This window comes from Barbatula barbatula (genome assembly GCF_947034865.1).
Source record: "Barbatula barbatula genome assembly, chromosome: 20".
In the NCBI taxonomy this organism is placed as follows: Eukaryota; Metazoa; Chordata; class Actinopteri; order Cypriniformes; family Nemacheilidae; genus Barbatula; species Barbatula barbatula.
The window spans coordinates 18,311,034-18,329,873 of NC_136783.1; the positions used below are offsets into that span (position 1 = coordinate 18,311,034).

Here is an 18,840-nt window from a genome sequence, read left to right on the forward strand (position 1 = left end):
TTGAGCGAGCCGCCCAGCGTGTTGTGTTTCTGCCAGGTAGACGCTTCACAGGTAAGATTTACAGCATGCATTGTTAGTTACGTTCGGACAAACACTTGTGCATTTGGACACACACAGCAACAACTTCTGGTATCATTTGCACACGTATTCTGTGAACCACGTCAGAATGAAGTGTTCATTATAATAAGGAAATTATTTATTACATGCGGCAATAACCCAAACGAGTCAAGGAGCTCGAGAATTGTCGCGGGAGCGCACGGATGCTTTGGCATTTCTGGAGCGCATGTGTCTTGGGGAACAAGGCAGTCGTGCACCTTTATGCATGATCGTTGTTGCTCAAAAATACACACAATAATATCTGAATAATCTGAATAATAATGGGAGACCTCGTTGATCACGTTATGGCATCCCGTATGTACAAGTTTAAGTAGCCTACACCAGAACTGAAGGAAACATGTCATAAAATAAAAATGCTTTTCTTTACTTTTTTGCAGTGCAAAATAATAACGTAAACAGCATTGTTTTATTACAGAGACAAAACATGTAGCCTACTGTAGGCTCTATATATTGTATTGGTTGTTTATATATAATATTTCACAGACTATGCCGAGGCTGGACATGACAGCAAACTCCACAAAGTGTCACACTTCACACAAACATTAAAACTGTGGGCATAAAAGGAAAAAGTACACCATTTCTGTTGAATTTTCACCTGTTTTTTTATATTACATCACCATGTTCTGTGGATAATCCAAGTCCACACCGACCTCCAGCCAAAGGGACACAAACCTTCATGAATAATCATATTCATATGCACGTTCATTGTTTTAACTCAATCTGCTCTTTTCAACACCTTTCAAACCTCCCAATTCAGCCATTTAAGTGCCATTTCGCTGTCCGCCGAGCAGTCATGAGAACTTCTCAGCGCTCTTGTTCTGTTCATCCGCTGACACTTTGAATCTGAATAGTGTAAAGCATCCATAGCAACCGAAGCTGATTGGACGTGCCGAGATAAACATCTCATAGTTAATTTACTCCATGTCTGTGAATGCCTCGTCCTTGGCAACTTTACCGAGCCATTCAACTGCTCTGGCTGTGACCCAGAAGTTATCAATGAAACCAAAGTTGGTTTTATGAAAAGGAAGCAGCGCTGGTTTAATTGTATGTTGAAACAAACCTGTGCATGTGTATGATATATAAAGTGCAAGGTAGAATTGATAACCTTTTATAGGTTCATTGATGTTATTGGTATTATCATTTGGTCTACGAAGATTAAACCTCTTTCCCAGTCATATTTCAAATTGATGGTGGGCCCAGATTGCTAAAATCCCATCTGGTCTCTCTGTATATATATATAAAAAGGATCAAGGGAAGTAATTCTCCCGCAAGCTCCGTGTCTTTCCGTTGGTTAATTGGATATTTATCTATGGATATTTAACGGTCAAAGCAGCCTAGGGTTCTTTGGTCTTGTTGAACCATCTGATGCTAAAAAAATCCATAATTATCAGGCTTTATCAGTGAGCGGTTATTTTATAGTTGTGTTATCAAGAATAAAATGTTTTCGAATGTCTTAAAATGAGCATTTAGCTCTCAAACCTTGTCAAAGATGTACAGAACTGTGAACGGGTTTTATTAAAGAATGACTGGAGGCTACATAAATATTCTGCAAATACTTTTGTCCCCTTTGACAGTATAAGTACCTTTAATATTTGCGATGAACTGAAGTCTCCGATACGATGTTTAACTTCCAATGTGAGTTATTGTTCACTGATTTTTGATGCTGTGTCCCCCGAACAACCTTGGTTGAAGTGTCTTGTTTGAGTGCCCAGTAATGAGAGCTCCTCCATAACTCTTCAGTTAACCGCTTTTTCCTTTTCCTTACTTTTCGACACTACCAGAATGTATTTTAACTTTTGTGCATGTTTGTAATTCAATATATTCACTTTTTTTCTCCAATCCAAATCTAATGTTCATTCCCGGACAGTTCATTATTGTGATGGTCCATTAGCTCGACTCGCTTCTGATGTCCAGCGAACATTGGACTCCCAATGGACTCTCATTACTTCCATTGTTCTGGTGGAGAGGAATAACGCCATTATTGCGTTTTAATGTTATTTAAATGTGTATATAGCGTGGTCGGTGGCTCCTGCTGCTTTTGCTGAGATCACATTTTGAGATTAGACTGATATTTTACACTTATTAAACTTGCAAAATGTTTGTTAATGCACTGCCAAAACAACATTTGTGTGAATGACATAAATGTTAAATTCTCACTAATCTTGAACGGCTAAATGATCAGAGATATATGTTTTCAGCTCCATAATCTAATTTTATGTAAACTCATCTGTTTTGGCAAAATCAATGTATAAGATAAATTTGATACATTTGTAAATGACAATATTTACTTATCTTTGTAAGACAAACTCTAGACTATAGCAAAGAATTTCGTTATTTTGTTGTAATCCCCTAAATCGTTTTAATCCCTTTATGATAACAGATCTCATATTAATTTGGAACGCATGTATACACCTTTATCACATCCCATCGCCTTGGCACCCCATACCACCCACCTTTTCCTGTTTCCATGGTAACAGAAGTTAAGGGATAGAAGAGAACCCTAATAAACGTGAAGATGTCGCTCCATTACGCCAGCAGTAGGGATACAGGAGGGGAAACACAAAGAATTGAGGTGCTTTATCTCAAATTAAATCCCAAATGACATTTTTTTAAAGTAATAGTTGAATTTAGCCAGAAGCCAGAGGCTAATGTCTGTATGTGTCTCGGGGAAAATTTCCCTCACATTGAAATTAACATATTCATCATGAGCATCTAAAGCAATAAAATGGTACAGTATTAACATTTTACATTAAATCATACCATTTATGACTTTTAGTATTACAAGCAAAACTTTCATTAAAGTTCTATGTGGCACCGCAATTATAAGAGGGCAAAATGATTACAGATACTGTACCAGACCAAACAAGAACTAGGCAAGATGAGAAAAATGACCCCAGAGAAACAAGTGTTAGATTTTAGAATTAAGTTCTTAAAACAAACAGATCTATTGCTCATAGGATTTATAATATAATCCTCCAGAATATCCAAGATTGGGTTCCCTGTAAGCAAGAACTCCTGAAAACCACTCGCGCTCCTGACAATAGCATAACAACACACTAGAATTATGACAATGAACTTTATTGAGAAATGCATAAAAAGATGTTTAATGCCAACATCCCTTTTTCAATACTGAACAAGTTGAGAGTTTGGAAATTCAATTTTGTAAATAAGGTTCTAAACAAGTAAATTAGATATAAAAGTTAAAGCAAAACTCACCTCAAGATGCATAAATAAAAGTGTTGAGAAATGTTATTGCTTAGGGGTTGCTCTCTGGAGATTTGTTTTCAGTTGTCTGTCATTTAAAGTATCAGATGTTTCTCCCTGGAAGTGCTTAGAACAAATAAAGTGGCCAATAAAAACAGATTAACACAAAATTTATTAACAATGTTAAATGAAAAATATGTTAGTATTAAATAATAAGGATGATGAATTGTAAATAAGAATTGTAGAGGTAAAATTATGTATATATATTTATAATAATAATGTATAATTTGATGAGAAATGTTTGAGTTCATACTGACATTTTTAATAATATTGTCTTTAATTGCAGACTTTGTTGGGATCTCTTCTGAAACTACCGGAGACATTTGTGAGATGTTGGTTCAATAAAAAGAAAAAAAGTAACCTTGTTGCCTTACAGTTTTGTTTAATTGTTAATTCAACTAAAAAATATTTGTCAACTCAATGAGAAATTCATTAAGGTAACTTAGATTTTTTGACGTTGAATTAACTTCACGTGTGTATTTTTAAAACAAATATATCAAAGTGTGAAGAATGTTAGGACACATAATGTAAAAAGATCTGCAGAGACACGTAACAATCTTCCCATAAATATGACTGTGTAAAGGATGTGATGTGACGGAGACTAATAAATGAAGATGAAAGCTTTACAAGTCTGTACGTGATATATAGTTGAGAAGGACCACTCTATCAGGTGATATTATTCATCGCTTCATCTTTTTCAACCTCTTCCCTCAGGTTATCATTTTTCATTAGCGAAGGATGATATCCATCACCTTTGACACCCTGAGAATATTAGGCCATCGGGGAAAGCATTGATGAATATGAATTAATAAAGGCTAGAAAACTCTCAAGTTGAATTGCTATATCCCTACCCACCTGAACTGAATTCTCAAATGTTTACTTTTTTCATGCTGAGCTATAAAAATCAATGAGCCAATTCATATCTGTTCTTTCAGGTGAAGAGAAGATACCGAGATGTGTCCACAAACTATGGCAGAACTAGTAAATATCTCAACCGAGTAAACGGCACGGGGTATTTAAAGAGTTCTTCACCACTTGTAAACCCTGACATGGCCGGGGTTATGGCAGGGTCTCTCGTCCAGACCTCATGGTTTCTTTTCCTCATAATTCCTCTGGCCCAACCGAGCCCCAGGTACGCCCCAGCCCTATCCGCTTCCAAGAGAGAGATCATCATGGATGGAGACCTGGTGATCGGAGGGCTGTTTCCAGTGCACGAGAAGGGCGAGGGGACGGAAGACTGCGGTAAGATAAACGAAGAGCGTGGGATCCAAAGGCTGGAGGCCATGATGTTTGCGTTGGATGAAATTAACCAGGACAACCGCATTTTGCCTGGTTTGAAGCTGGGAGCGCATATACTGGACACCTGCTCTAAGGACACGTACGCGCTAGAGCAATCCCTTGAGTTTGTGAGGGCCTCTCTCACTAAAGTGCATCAGCCGGGGTTCATCTGTCCCGACGGGTCCAACCCTGTGCCGGATGAAGTGCCTCTGGCCATCTCTGGAGTGATCGGAGGATCGTATAGTGATGTCTCGATACAGGTAATGTCGACTTATTTTTGCACTTATTTAAGTACACTGAATGCTGTAAAAATGTTTCCTTCAGAAGAACAAAACTGGTTATAATGGTCAAACTGGTGGGGGCCAATGTTGTTGGGTTTATGTTCTCCAGAAGAAAGTAAGTCATGTTTAAAATGACATCGGGTTGAGTAAATGATGAAATCATTTTTAAGGAAACTATCCTAATTTGAAGCAGCATAAACCAGCTAAAATAGCAAACCACCACAGATGGTGATTTGAGATGTTCTACTTTCCAACAAGAATACAAAGTCAATCCTTTCTCTTCAGTTTAAGCCTGAAGCCAAAACTACTAAAAATGTCTATTTATACATGTATGATTATTTGCATTCTTAAAGTCATGGAAATGAACAACCAACACCTGAAAGTATGGAAAACCACATGCATTTTACATACAGTATGAAGCCAAAATGAGAATTTATAAAATAATGTTTTTAATTATGTTTTATTGTGTTAGTTTATTTTAGTTTTTATGGCTTAAGTCAAAACAAACCAACTGCAGTTTATTTGATATTCATTTGAATTCACAAAAAAAACATCTTAATCTCATTTTGAAAGCAAAACTCTTCAAATGATCATAGGTTCCACACTGGCCTTTAAATATTATTCACACCATAACATTTCAATGCCACACTTGCAAAAACACAAGAATCATTTGAAACGTGTGGCTTTGAAACATTATGGTGTGAATTCCTGTAAGGGAAAATATAACCACCGCGCCACTTCAGAAGCACCACTTCAGCACCGCTTCCTGTTCATCTTTTAGCACTATGGAAACGTTTAAACAGAATACAACCTAAAGAAAACCCATAACCACAAATTAAATGGTAAACGGATATCGTTAAGATTTCATTATGAATAAAAACAATTGAAACTGGAAGTGCTGCTGGACCAGTGTTTACCATTGTGACCATTGTGCTGTCAACACAAGAATTTCCTCTGACCTGAGTCTACTGCTTGTTTATTTTGGTTGTTGTCTACCTTCAGGCCGTCGTTACAGTGAGATGACTGGGTGTTTATCACTTTACACTCACACTTCAAACTGCAGGAATCATGATTTAATTGTGACATCAGCTGTGTTGGAATTTTGCGCGCTAACCATCATTCAAACATACTGGAGACAGATGGTTGAGATCGAAATGTGAAGTAAAAACCTAATTTTAGCATCTGTAAGATAGATGCCAAATATGGTTGTGAGCATGTGTTCAGCGTTCTTGATAGGTGCGTGTCAAGGGAAGCAAGAACGGACTTATCGGATAGTGTATCGAAAAAACGTTCTCAGTTCTCACCTTTGTATAGGCCTACCTACACAGTAGAGGTCAAAAGGTGATGTTTTATTTGGCATATTTGTACAATTTATTTTTAATGCCACCTCAGGTTGAACTAAACAATAAAGTTCTACATTATAACTGCATGGTTAAAAATGGACGAAATGTAATAAAGGGGTTCAACACATTTTTAAGCACATTAGATCATATTGGCTTTATTCATCTTTACAAAAACATGCAAACGCAAAGTTAGCAGGAAATAAAGCATACATACAAATGTTACTGTTAATAATAGATGTCTTATATATAATATTTCCTATCTTTTGGTAATATTTTAATATTGAAATGTATGTTTACGTATACGTATAAACTAAAATATATACATATAGCTGCGGAAAAAATGTAGACCCCCTTTTCCAGTTTTCCTGAATTAACAATTTATAAATAATGTGTAAAATTAACTACTGACAACTTTATTCCTGGTCAAAATAAAAAAGATGCAATGTTTGCCAATCTCGAATACTGAAAAGAAATCATGTTTAAACTACAAAACACTTATGCTTTACATGTATTTTAGGAAAAGTTCAAAAATCTGTATGTTATTGAAATCGATTTTTTAATCACAGCTTTCCCACGTCTTTACATTCTCGCAATCTTAAATATTGCTGTTGGGTGACTGTCATTCCTGAGGTTGCCACAATACATGAAGAAATGCTAGACCATATATTAGATATCAGAAATCTGTAGCGACTTTATAAAATGAGACAGGAAACACGCACAGGAAGAACTTCTAAGCACATCTATCTCACACCTAAACCTATCTATAACATACTCACAGTGCACATGTCTGTTCAAAGCAGTCAGCATAATAGCTTCCGCTGCACAGATAACAGCTCCTTTCGCTCCTAAACGCACAAAAAGCAAATAAAAAAAGAAAGGGAGAAAAGTACAACAAATCTTTTACCACCAACTTTCACACAGTGGCTAATTTGTATGGTGTAAATAATAGGCTTCAAAAACGTAATAAAAAGCAATACTGAATTTGCTGTAAAGCGTATAAAACGTATAAATAAGAAAAAAACGAACGTCAACAAACATGTAACAATGTTTTGTTAAGTGTTTTAACTACGCTTCATAATGTACCAGGAAACTATTACGCATACAATATGCCATGCTGTTTATGACCTGCAGGGCAATACACAAGCTTTTGGAGACCAACGCGGCTATTTCATGACTTTTCCAACAGTGCTGGTCATTACAGCGTCAATGAGGCCTATACCAGAGCCCGTGCCACCTGTCCAGCATTGAGGTAAAACAGCTCGGAGGACATCTCCAGGCAGCTTGGACATCAGCGGTGAATGCGAGAGATGCTTTTGGCAGAAACCCGGAACAAGCATGACACGACCAAACATGAACATAAAATAGCCAGCACATTTTTTTCACACCTGTTTTTCACCCATTGCCATCTGGATTGGGAGACGCAATCAGGCCCGACATATTACCATTAGCATTGCTTGATGGCGTAAAGCTTAATGTCTGTGTGGGTACCGGTAGCGGGAGGCAGAGCTATATCCAGTGCCGGAGTGGGCGGTGGTGATGAGATTGGCAGGCTATCCCACTTATTCTGTGAGTGACAGGTCTCAAGATAGGGAATAAACAAAATCGCCATGACTTGGTTCACATAATGCACGTCAGTCCGGATAGCTTTGTTTTCTCAGGGTTACATTCACATTCATAAAGCATAAACAAGCGTTTTGAAAAGTGGCCTGTATTACGACACATTTTGATATTAGCGGCGAATGTGCCATCTGAACGGATTGTTTGCCATGCTGATTAAAGAGATGTGTATTTGGTTTGGAGAGTTTGGCACGGATCGAGTTATGCTTCTGTTAATGCCAACCAATCAAAAAGGACCGTGTTTCTTTCATCTATATCAAATTTTCTCTCACCCACAAGGTGACGGAATATATTATCATATTTTCCAGCACAAAACAATGTGTGAGCACAGAATTATACATAATAATAAGGTGACAAAGTGATTGTCATTTCATAGCATTTTTCATAGCATATCTATTGACGGAAATACAATAAAATATCCATAACTATGTGTTCAGAGGTGTATAAAGACCTGAAGCGTTGTTTTTAATACCTTAGAATGAGCTATTTCTATCTACATACACCACGGGTCCCCTTGCGTGAAATTGGTCATGTTGTTTCTACAGTAGCCCTAAACGGACATACTGTTCTATAGAGCACGTTTCGTAAATAAGTTTCTCCTTCGGCAAAGAAGCGAAAACACGATGACATATTTGTTCTGTGTCAGCCACCGCATAGCGCTTCAAAAGGGAGGCGGAGGAATGGAGCGAGCCATTGGTTGCAGTTCACAACCTCACCACTAGATGCCGCTACATTTCATACACTTGACCACTCAGGTGAAAAGTTGCCCTGTATACACTATATTAATAACAAGAAATTGTGTTTTCAGTGTGTGTGTGTGTGTGTGTGTGTGTGTGTGTGTGTGTGTGTGTGTGTGTGTGTGTGTGTGTGTTAAGGTCACTCTTATGAACCTCCGCTGTACTCTGAGACAGATGATGTTAATAGGCTGTAACCACATGTGGTCCTGGCATGCCATAACAACAGTATCGCTGGATGAGAACAGACACGGAAAAGCTTTTAATTTATGCCAAATTACTGCCAAAATCATTTGCATCTCTACATCATTAAATAGAATTAAAATGTTACTGTAATGAGTACTCAATGAAGAAAATAATTGCAAACCGCAGATCAGTATGAATCCATTTGACTGTCTCTCATCGGTCCGTCTGTCTACCTTTGCTTTTGTCATTTATTTCTTTATTAACTTGCAATCGCGGCCATTAATGTAGTAAAGACACTGCTTGGCCATTTAGCACTTCCTGAAGTGTCCTGGGAAAAGCAGACAAGAGTCTTTATGTGGAGAGGATGGTGGGAAAGGCTTAGAAAGAGGTTGGGCAGCTACAAAGCATCACTCGACCCTGTTTGGACAGACACGCCCAACTCTTCATTCATCCAAATCTAGTTTGTTTTCGACCATTGTTTTTATGTTAAAGAGGTAGGATAACCTTAAACGAAAATTCTGTCACGAATTCCTCATCCTCAAGTTCGGAACCTGTATTCATTTCTTCATTTGGTTAAACACAAAAAAAGATAATTGGATTGGAAAGATGTTAGCAGCTGAGATTTCTGGGGCACCATTGGCTAGAATAGTTTTTCCAAGGCGTTGTGATGCTGTTGCTATGGGGTTGCTAGGGTACATTTCTAGGGAGCTCCCATGTTGTCCTCTATGGATTTGCATGTGGTTTCGGGAGTTTTGCTCTGCTAGTCAATAAATAAATAATTCCCTATTGCTTCTTAACATGCCGAATAATTTGAGGTATCATTCATAGCATACACATGCAGTACGAGTTACACGCCGATGTTTAATCCATTTCTAAATCTGAATTCGACTTAATCTAAGATTGTTCATTTCTGCTGCCGATTAAAACATCTAATCCATCTAATCTCCGGATAAGAAATTGGGTGAGGTTTGCATCTCTGTGTTCCGCCGTCTGGATCCTGCACTGTAATGCAGAGATACGCACACTCAGCTCAGGTGGTCCCTGTCAAACGCTTCAGCGGCATTCTGACAGACTCTGCCTCCTGTTGCCTGTGCCATCTACAGAAATGAATGCGTGACAGGCAACTGGAATATCAACATCTGCTTCAGAGCTGTGAGAGGCAGTGGACAAAGATGCCTGAGATGTTATTAACCACATCACATTCTACAGCTCATACGTATAAAAGGTTGAGATTAAAAGTGGAAATTCTTTCATCATTTACTCATCCTCGTGTCATTTCAAAAATGTGTAACTTTCTATCTTCTGCAGAAGAAAGTTATTTTGAAGAACGTCGGTAACCAAACAACACTGGTCCTCATTGACATCATACGGACACAAAACCACTTTGACATTTCTCAAAAAGATTGAACATAATTTGTGTTTTCCACACATTTAGGAATGTAATTCCGTAATGTTTTATTTATTTATGATTCTTGCGACTCTCCTCTGAATCATGCAGTACAGATCATTCAACAGTAGTATAGTTTGAGAAATGATTCTTTTTCAGATGCGCTATTCGCTGGTTTTCTCACTTTAATTTGCAGTTTTGTCTCCACAGCGTCACATTCTGTGAGGTACGATTCTGTACTGTGACACGGTTGAGAATTGCTCTTGTCTAAATGAATCAGATTGACTTATTTCCACCTCTACTTCCCCTCAGGCTTGAATTCACTGAGCTCTTTATGCGTGTCTGTCAAAACCTGACATGTGACTACACCGCACATGATCTCTGTCTGTCAGCTCAGAGATAAAACCAAACACTTCAGCCAAATAATTTTTGGTAAAGCCGTTGATTGATTGTTTTTAATCAACTAACTGGGATTATGACCTAAGAAAGTCATTTGACATGTGTCTTTGATTCTGAAGACAGGAAAAAAGGTTAACAAATAAAGATGTTTATGTTATCATAATTATGAACTATATGCATGTTATGCACTGCTGTAACGTGTATCTGATTATTTATTGTTTTTTACAGTTTGTGAACTGTTAGTACAGTTAGTTTGTGAACATTTCTTGTCATCGAAAATAAATTTGTCCTATATACCAGTGGGCCAGTATGAGATTTTGACGGTATGGTGACCTTAAGACAAAATATCACGGTGGAGCTTTAAAATGTGCTGGGTAAAAACATTGCATTTTATTTTTAAGAAACAGTAATAGACATGCACAGTATGTCAGGTTGAGTCAGTGGTTCCCAAACTTTTTGAAAGCATGGAATTCCTTTCTAGTATTTTTACACGCATTTCTAGTAATTAAACTTACATGCATACACAAATATAAATAGATAAAAATGCAGATTAAGCATTAACAAAATACTGAACAGAACCTGATGGATTCCTGCACTTTCTGTCTCTAATGAGACATAAAAAAACAACTCATACACATTAAATCCCTTTCTAGCTCATTCTCCATCCTGGTGGAACATTCTTCCTAACGCGGAAGAATCAACCACATCTCTCACAACCTTCAAAAAACTACTTAAAACACACCTCTTCTGTGAATGCTTGACAGACATATGAAAAATAATAATACTAATAAATAAATAAATGATACTAGTACACTAATCCTCTCTCTTCTCTCATCAGGTCTTGTTCTAGCTTTTGTTGAAACTAACTTTGTATTAGCACCTATCGTACTGTTGCTCTTTGTATGACATATCGCTTATTGCTCCCCGAACTCTTTGTAAGTCGCTTTGGATAAAATCGTCTGCTAAATGACTAAATGGAAATAACAGAACATTTTTGTGGATTTAAAACCATGACTTTTTCAAACTGCGGTATAGCTTGGAACCGTTATTCGGGTTCTTCAAGTTAGAAATGCATATATACATGTAAGGTTCTGAAATGTATAAGTGTGGATTTATATTGAAAGTTGAATGAATTTGTAGGAAATGTAGCTGATAATAACTGTGCTTAGGGGTTATTTATGCATCTGAACCACCTACTTGCGTTGGTGTAAATTCAGCCACGGATTCCAGTCATTACCCAGAAGTCCCTGGGGACCCGCTATCATTATAATTTGCTGTGCAGGAAACTTCTTAGACTTTCATCACCAGAATTCAGCCAGAACCTGCAGGAACAAATAAACATGGACATGAGAAAATCCTTTCTATTGTTGTTAAAATAGATAATTCAACAACAATATAACAATTTTACAACTTGTGGAAAGATATGACGTAGTAACATCATCTTTGCAATAACAGATTCTATAAGACTTAATGAGTCCATGACTTTTAACAAGATTATCTCTGTTTATAGCTGAAAAATGACTATATTTTCTCTCAACTACCCTTAAAGCAAAAATAATAAATATCATTCAGATTTTCATGTCATACCCTGAGGAAAATGTACAGCGTGCCTAACATTATTATCGCGTGTAGCACTGTGTTATCTTGTGTGATCAGAATTGAGTATGTCTGGAGCCAGTGTAACTATAGCCTGAAACCATAGAGTCAGAGAAAGATGAGGAAGACAGGATAAAAGAATGTGAAGTTTTACCAGGTTTGGAAAGGGCATCTGTGGGTTACTGAGGTTCTTACATTTACTCTATGGTTTAACTTCTTAGTTGTTTCAGTGATCTTGAAGATGTTACCACAGTCTGGAAGGTCTCTGTCTTTTCATGATGTTGGGCATATCATCTGTTGTTTATACATAAGTATCACCTGGTTGTGTTGGTTTGTCATAACATTTAAAATCTATACTCTATTTAAAAATCTATACTGATATTTTATACAGACACAAGCAAAATATGAAATATAGCTGCAAGCAGTGAAGAGGGGCCTTTCTGTTTCCCTTTTTGCCATAAACAGCATTATTATGGCAACATCATTCAAGGTTTTGCAATTTAGCATCTTCTTTTCCCTCCTTTAAACTGTTGTGCTTAACGAACTTAGAATGACATTCTTTGAATACCAAGAGCCTTAAATATATATATATATATATATATATATATATTAGGTGTGTAATGGTTCTCTGTAAAAAAAATTACCGAACGGTATCTACAGCTTCTGTATCTTCAATTATGATTCATCTTTATTTAAATTGTACATATGCCATGTTATGTTTTATTTGATTCCTTTAATAATTGCACGAAAAGGGTGCGATTAATCGCGATAAAAAAATGTAATCTATTGTCAGCCCTAATATATATATATACCGTATACAGTATATATATATAGTATTACAGTTTGATTGATTACCATGGCAATATTATTTAAGATACCACAACATTTTTAACAATTTTATATCAACTTTATCTTGATTAGAAATAGGAGATTTAAGAAAAGTTCATATGAATTGAATCTCATTGCTGTCACAAAGCAACAACTGATCTCTATTATGTGTGCTGCTATTTCTCAAACGTGTTTCTGCTTAATGATCCATTCTTTTTTCTGTGTGCAGGTGGCAAACCTCCTCAGACTCTTCCAGATACCGCAGATAAGTTACGCCTCCACTAGTGCCAAACTCAGCGATAAATCCCGTTACGATTATTTCACCCGAACCGTCCCACCGGACTTCTATCAGGCCAAAGCTATGGCCGAGATCCTGCGCTATTTCAACTGGACCTACGTTTCCACTGTAGCCTCAGAGGGTGACTACGGCGAGACGGGCATCGACGCCTTCCAACAGGAGGCCCGTGTGCGCCAAATCTGCATCGCAACCTCTGTAAAAGTCAGTCGCTCAGTGAACCGAGGGAACTATGAAAATGTCATCCGCTCGCTACAGCAAAAAGCCAATGCCAAAGTGGTGATCCTGTTCACGAAAAGCGAAGATGCCAGAGAGCTTCTCGCCGCCGCAGCCAGAATGAATGCCACCTTCATTTGGGTAGCCAGCGACGGTTGGGGAGCGCAGGAGAGTGTCGTCCACGGCAGCGAGAAAGCAGCCAACGGGGCTTTTACCATTGAGCTGGCCTCATACTCCATCAGAGAGTTTGAGGACTATTTCACTAAGCTCACACCTGAACTCAATACAAGGAACCCTTGGTTCAGAGAATTCTGGGAGCACAGGTTTGCATGTCGTATACATGAACACGGCTGCGCCACTAACAGTCTAAGGAATGGGTCATTTAAGCCAGAATCAAAGATCATGTTTGTGGTGAATGCTGTCTACGCTATGGCCTACGCCCTGCACAATATGCGGCAAGCTGTGTGCCCCAACACCACGAAGGTGTGCGATGCCATGAAGCCAGGCAATGGAAAGAGGTTCTACCGTGAGTTTATTCTCAAGACGAAATTTGATGGTGAGTATATCTGGCAACCATCAAAAATCTATCTATCTTAGAAATGAACGTCTTACAATAGCAAATTTGCTTCCATCATATGAAGAATAACTTGTCAATGTAAAATTTAATTTAACCAATAATTTGAGTCTTCATGTGCTGAAAACTCGTTTGCTACCTTCCAACTCATGTCATTTTGTTTTGTCTTTCTCCCACTGGCAATAAAATTACATTTATGAACGTGAAACATTCTTTTATCAAGTTAACAAAGAACTTCAAATGGTCTCCACCATAATCCAATCTCAGAGAAGTCATTCAGAGTCAGTCAGATAATGTTTATTTCTATTATGTATTATAGATATAACTATTTCAGTAAACGGCAAAAAAATCTTTCATTCTTTTTCTAAAACCTGAATGACTTTTTTTTGCGAAAAACAAAAGAAGATATTTTGAAGAACATTTGTGGCCAAAAAACTGTGACCCCATTGACTTCCATTGTATGGACACAAAACCAAATTTTTCTCAAAATGTCTTATTTTGTGTTCCACAGTAGAAAGAGTCATATGGTTTCAGTGATATGAGGGTGAATAAACAATGGCAACAATTTAAATTTTAGGCGAACTATCCCTTTAGTCCTAACAATATCTTATTTTAAACTTTTCAGCACCTTTTAGACCACCTGACAATGATAACGTGGTACGGTTCACCTCCTTAGGCGACAGTCTGGGTCGCTACAACATCTTTTACTACCGTCAAGAGGACAACAAGTATGTCTACAAGAAGGTAGGCTACTGGGCACAGAGCTTAGCGCTCAATACCAGTGTGGTGAATTGGGCTAGTGGTGCACTCCCTACGTCCCAATGCAGTGACCCATGCCAACCCAACGAAGCTAAAAGCATGCAACCTGGAGATGTGTGCTGTTGGATTTGCATCCCATGCCAGCCTCACCAGTATCTCCTGGATGAATTTACCTGTATGGACTGTGGTTTCGGAGAGTGGCCCCTTGCCAACCTGACCGGCTGCTATGAGCTTCCAGAGGAGTACATTCACTGGTCGGACGCTTGGGCCGTGGGACCGGTAACCATCGCTTGTCTGGGTATGCTGTGCGCACTTGCAGTAGCAGGCCTTTTCTTACGCAATAACGACACTCCCGTTGTGAAAGCCAGCGGTCGGGAACTCTCATACATCCTGCTGTTTGGCGTGCTCATGTGTTACGCCATGACCTTCATTTACATCGCTAAACCCTCTGCGTTCGTGTGCGCCCTACGACGTCTCGGACTCGGCACGTCTTTCGCCATCTGTTACTCAGCTCTGCTGACCAAGACCAATAGGATCGCACGGATCTTCGGTGGGGCGCGGGACAGCGCCCGGCGCCCGCGCTTCATCAGTCCCGCCTCTCAAGTTGCAATCTGCGCCGCACTGATCTCGGCCCAGCTGTTGGTTGCAATCGTATGGCTCCTGGTAGAGGCACCTGGGGTGAGGAAAGAGATGGGCCCGGATAGGAGAGATGTGGTCACTTTGAAATGTAACAGCCTGGACTCTAGCATGCTGGTGTCCCTTACCTACAACTGCATCCTCATCATACTCTGCACCTTCTACGCCTTCAAGACCAGGAAGTGTCCGGAGAACTTTAATGAGGCCAAGTTCATCGGCTTCACTATGTACACCACTTGCATCATCTGGCTGGCCTTTCAACCCATCTTCTACGTTACTGCAAGTGACTACAGAGTAAGTAGGATTGATGGTTTGGTTAATGCAAAAGTTCATTGATGGAGTTAATTCTCCAGCTATTATCAAATGTATGTAGTCTCAGCCAGAAGATAGCAAACATTACAGACATTTCAAGACAACAGCTCTATTGGTACACCCAAAATTTGCTGGGTTTATTTTTAAGGCAGCGTTACGACAAAATGGGACCAACCCAATTGTTAGGTGGTCCTATGCATAGTTTTTTCAACACATCGTTGGGTCAAATATAATATTTTCTGGGTTAATTTAACTCAAAGGCTGGGTTTGTCACTTTTCGACCTAACGGTGGGTTGAAAGCAACCAAACATTTTGAGAGTATATTGTATGTTCCCATTCTTCTGCACTTATCCACTTAAACAAATTTGTTTATTCCACATTAAGCTTGGAAATAATGTTTTTTGCAGTGTTGTATTGTGAAGTTTAACCGAAAGGCAAGACATAAGAATTAAAAAGCACTTACGTTTAGCAAATGTCTCTTCTAATGTTTATCTGTTAAGATCAGCAGAAAGTTGCAATCAAACTTTCAACCTTTCTAATAAAACTGAAGACTGACTTCTATCTCTGTAAGTTTTCTTCAAGTCACAACAACAAAAGATGAGACCTTAAATGCAATCCTCTAGCTCTTATATCCAGACAAACTCATTGTGCCATTGCAAACATTCAGCAAAGCGAGGCAACTGTCTGGTCAATACACAAACACTATGTGAGGGATGAAGGCTGCCTGTAGCATTTCATCAGGAGTCTGTCACCGCTGAGGGCAAGAGATGTCAGAGCTTTGTCAGTGACACGGTAAACACGGGCTTCAAGAACGACCGCAGGCTTAGAGACAGGCCACTCCTGCACGAATACAGCAAACTATTTCCAACACACCACACTTCATCTAAACACGACTGTACCCGGGTCAGTTTTGTCATCATTTACTTGCCCTCAGATTGTTCCAAACCTGTATACTGTACATGTCTTTGTTCTGATGAACAATATATTTTAGATATGTGGTAGAATGTCAGTAAGCAAACAGATCTCCTATGGCAGTAAATGGGGGTGATATCTGTTTGCTTACTGACATTCTTCCAAATATCTTCCTTTCTTTCAGTAGTTATAAAGGTTCGAAACAATCTGTGGTTGAGTAAATTATGACAAAATGTCCATCTTTAACCTTTGGAAGGAGGAGAGATGGGACTGTGAACATTCGATGAGGAAAGTTGTCAGGTGATATAAATAATACAATAAAACATTGATTCACAGTACATACAGTAGTGGCCAAAAGCAATGTCCACTAGGGGATATTTGCGCAATATTTGCTTTTTACAACACTTGGTTAGGGATCCAAACCTTCATACGGTTCAGTTCAGTTGTTCTTATTTTGTACCGTATGAGCTCACAGACTGAAACTTAAACTGATTTATCCTGTACAGGTACAGACCACCACCATGTGCATCTCTGTCAGTCTGAGCGGCTCTGTGGTGCTCGGTTGCCTTTTTGCCCCCAAGATCCACATCATTCTTTTCCAGCCGCAGAAGAACGTGACGACTCTGAGGGCCAAAGACAACCGCTTCCCGACCGTGGCCACCGCACCCAGCTCCACCTACTCACAAGGTGACCATATTCACATTCATAGCTTGAGCTATATGTGACGAACCGCAGTCTCAAGTCATTTATGCATATTCTTTCACTATTCATTATCTTTCATTATTTATAGAGTCATGTCAATCCAAACCTGTGACTTTCTTATGCAAAATACAAAAGAAGATATTTCGAATAATGTTGGTAACCCGTTGACTTCCATTGTATGGACACAAGACCACTAACACATTTCTCAAAATATCTTTCCCTATATACAGGTTTTGAATATCATGAGGGTGAAAAATGACAGAATTTTTTATAAACTGACTTTAGTTTCTTTCATCCAGTCACAAACTAAAAATGATTGTATTTCCACAGCTTCAGCGTCTACTTTAGTGCCGACCGTATGCAACGGAAGAGAAGTAGTGGACTCTACAACATCATCATTGTGAATACAGACATATATTCCAGCAAGATGGGCCAATTTGATATCCCTTGAGCAAATCGGGAGTTTTCCCATTGCTTTAACTTATCCGAATCTTTACACACTAATGGAGTATAGCACCCCCTCTGTTCATTCAATACTGGTTCATCTCCTGATCTGGAGAAAAAAAGAACTACATGAACACTCCAGCATCATGATGTTTCCCCAAACATGGTTATAAACCCCTTCACCGAGCATGTTTCAGTATTTCAGTTACACAGTAAAGCTATTGTTCACGATCCAATAAAAGTCCATCTTAAAGAGCCAGTGTAAATGTGACAAACAACCATGCTATGCCACACTAGTCCAGCAGATTTATGATACTCAATACACCCCGTTTTGTACAAAGATATTAACCAGTGTAATGTTAACAGTAGATTTGAGTTCTCAGTTTATATGACAGAATTTCATTGGACTTTACAGAGCAGAGCAAAACTTGCTATAAAAAAACAACTCGTACAATCTGGCATCACTGAGCAGGCATGCCGTTCTGGTAGAAGTACATACAACAGGACCAGTGAGCCACAATCTGACTACTGTATGTACCCTAAGGTACAGTTGTGTTCACAATAATAGCAGTGTGTCTAAAAACAGTGAGTAAAGCTCAAAATCCTTATAATAACTTTTATTTCAATACACAAATGCATTGGGAACACTGCACGTTCTATTTTAATTCAAAACATTTGTTATTACTCTACAGAAAAATAAGAAAAAGGAATGTTGGGCTGTTCAAAAAATAGCAGTGTCTGCATTTTTCTTTACAAAGTCAAACCTTTACTGTATAAAATGGTTTCTGAGAACCGCTTCACATCTGTGTTGCATGGAGTCTGGTACCTTTGTACAGGTATTCCAGCCCAGGACAGTCGCACTACAGACCACAATCCCTCTGCATTTCTCAGCGTTTTTGATGTCACCCCACACGTTTTCTACTGGATTAAGGTCTGGAGATTGGGCTGGCCACTTCATAA

The 18,840-nt window shown here is 38.6% G+C and overlaps 1 protein-coding gene across 2 annotated transcripts; it reads left to right on the forward strand.

The window, feature by feature from the left end:
• Positions 1–4,430: 4,430 nt before the first annotated feature.
• grm2b (glutamate receptor, metabotropic 2b) lies at positions 4,431–17,840 on the forward strand (the record flags this gene model as incomplete). Of its 2 annotated transcripts, none has more annotated exons than XM_079482384.1 (5): positions 4,431–4,919; positions 13,260–14,097; positions 14,741–15,804; positions 17,241–17,421; positions 17,767–17,840. In XM_079482384.1, 5 exons carry the CDS (start codon positions 4,431–4,433, stop codon positions 17,838–17,840), a joined length of 2,646 nt encoding a protein of 881 aa, XP_079338510.1. The 2 variants fall into 2 exon arrangements, with proteins under 2 accessions (XP_079338510.1, XP_079338511.1); XM_079482385.1 differs by having other exon boundaries at positions 4,476–4,919; positions 17,773–17,840.
• Between the last annotated feature and the right edge of the window lie 1,000 nt (positions 17,841–18,840).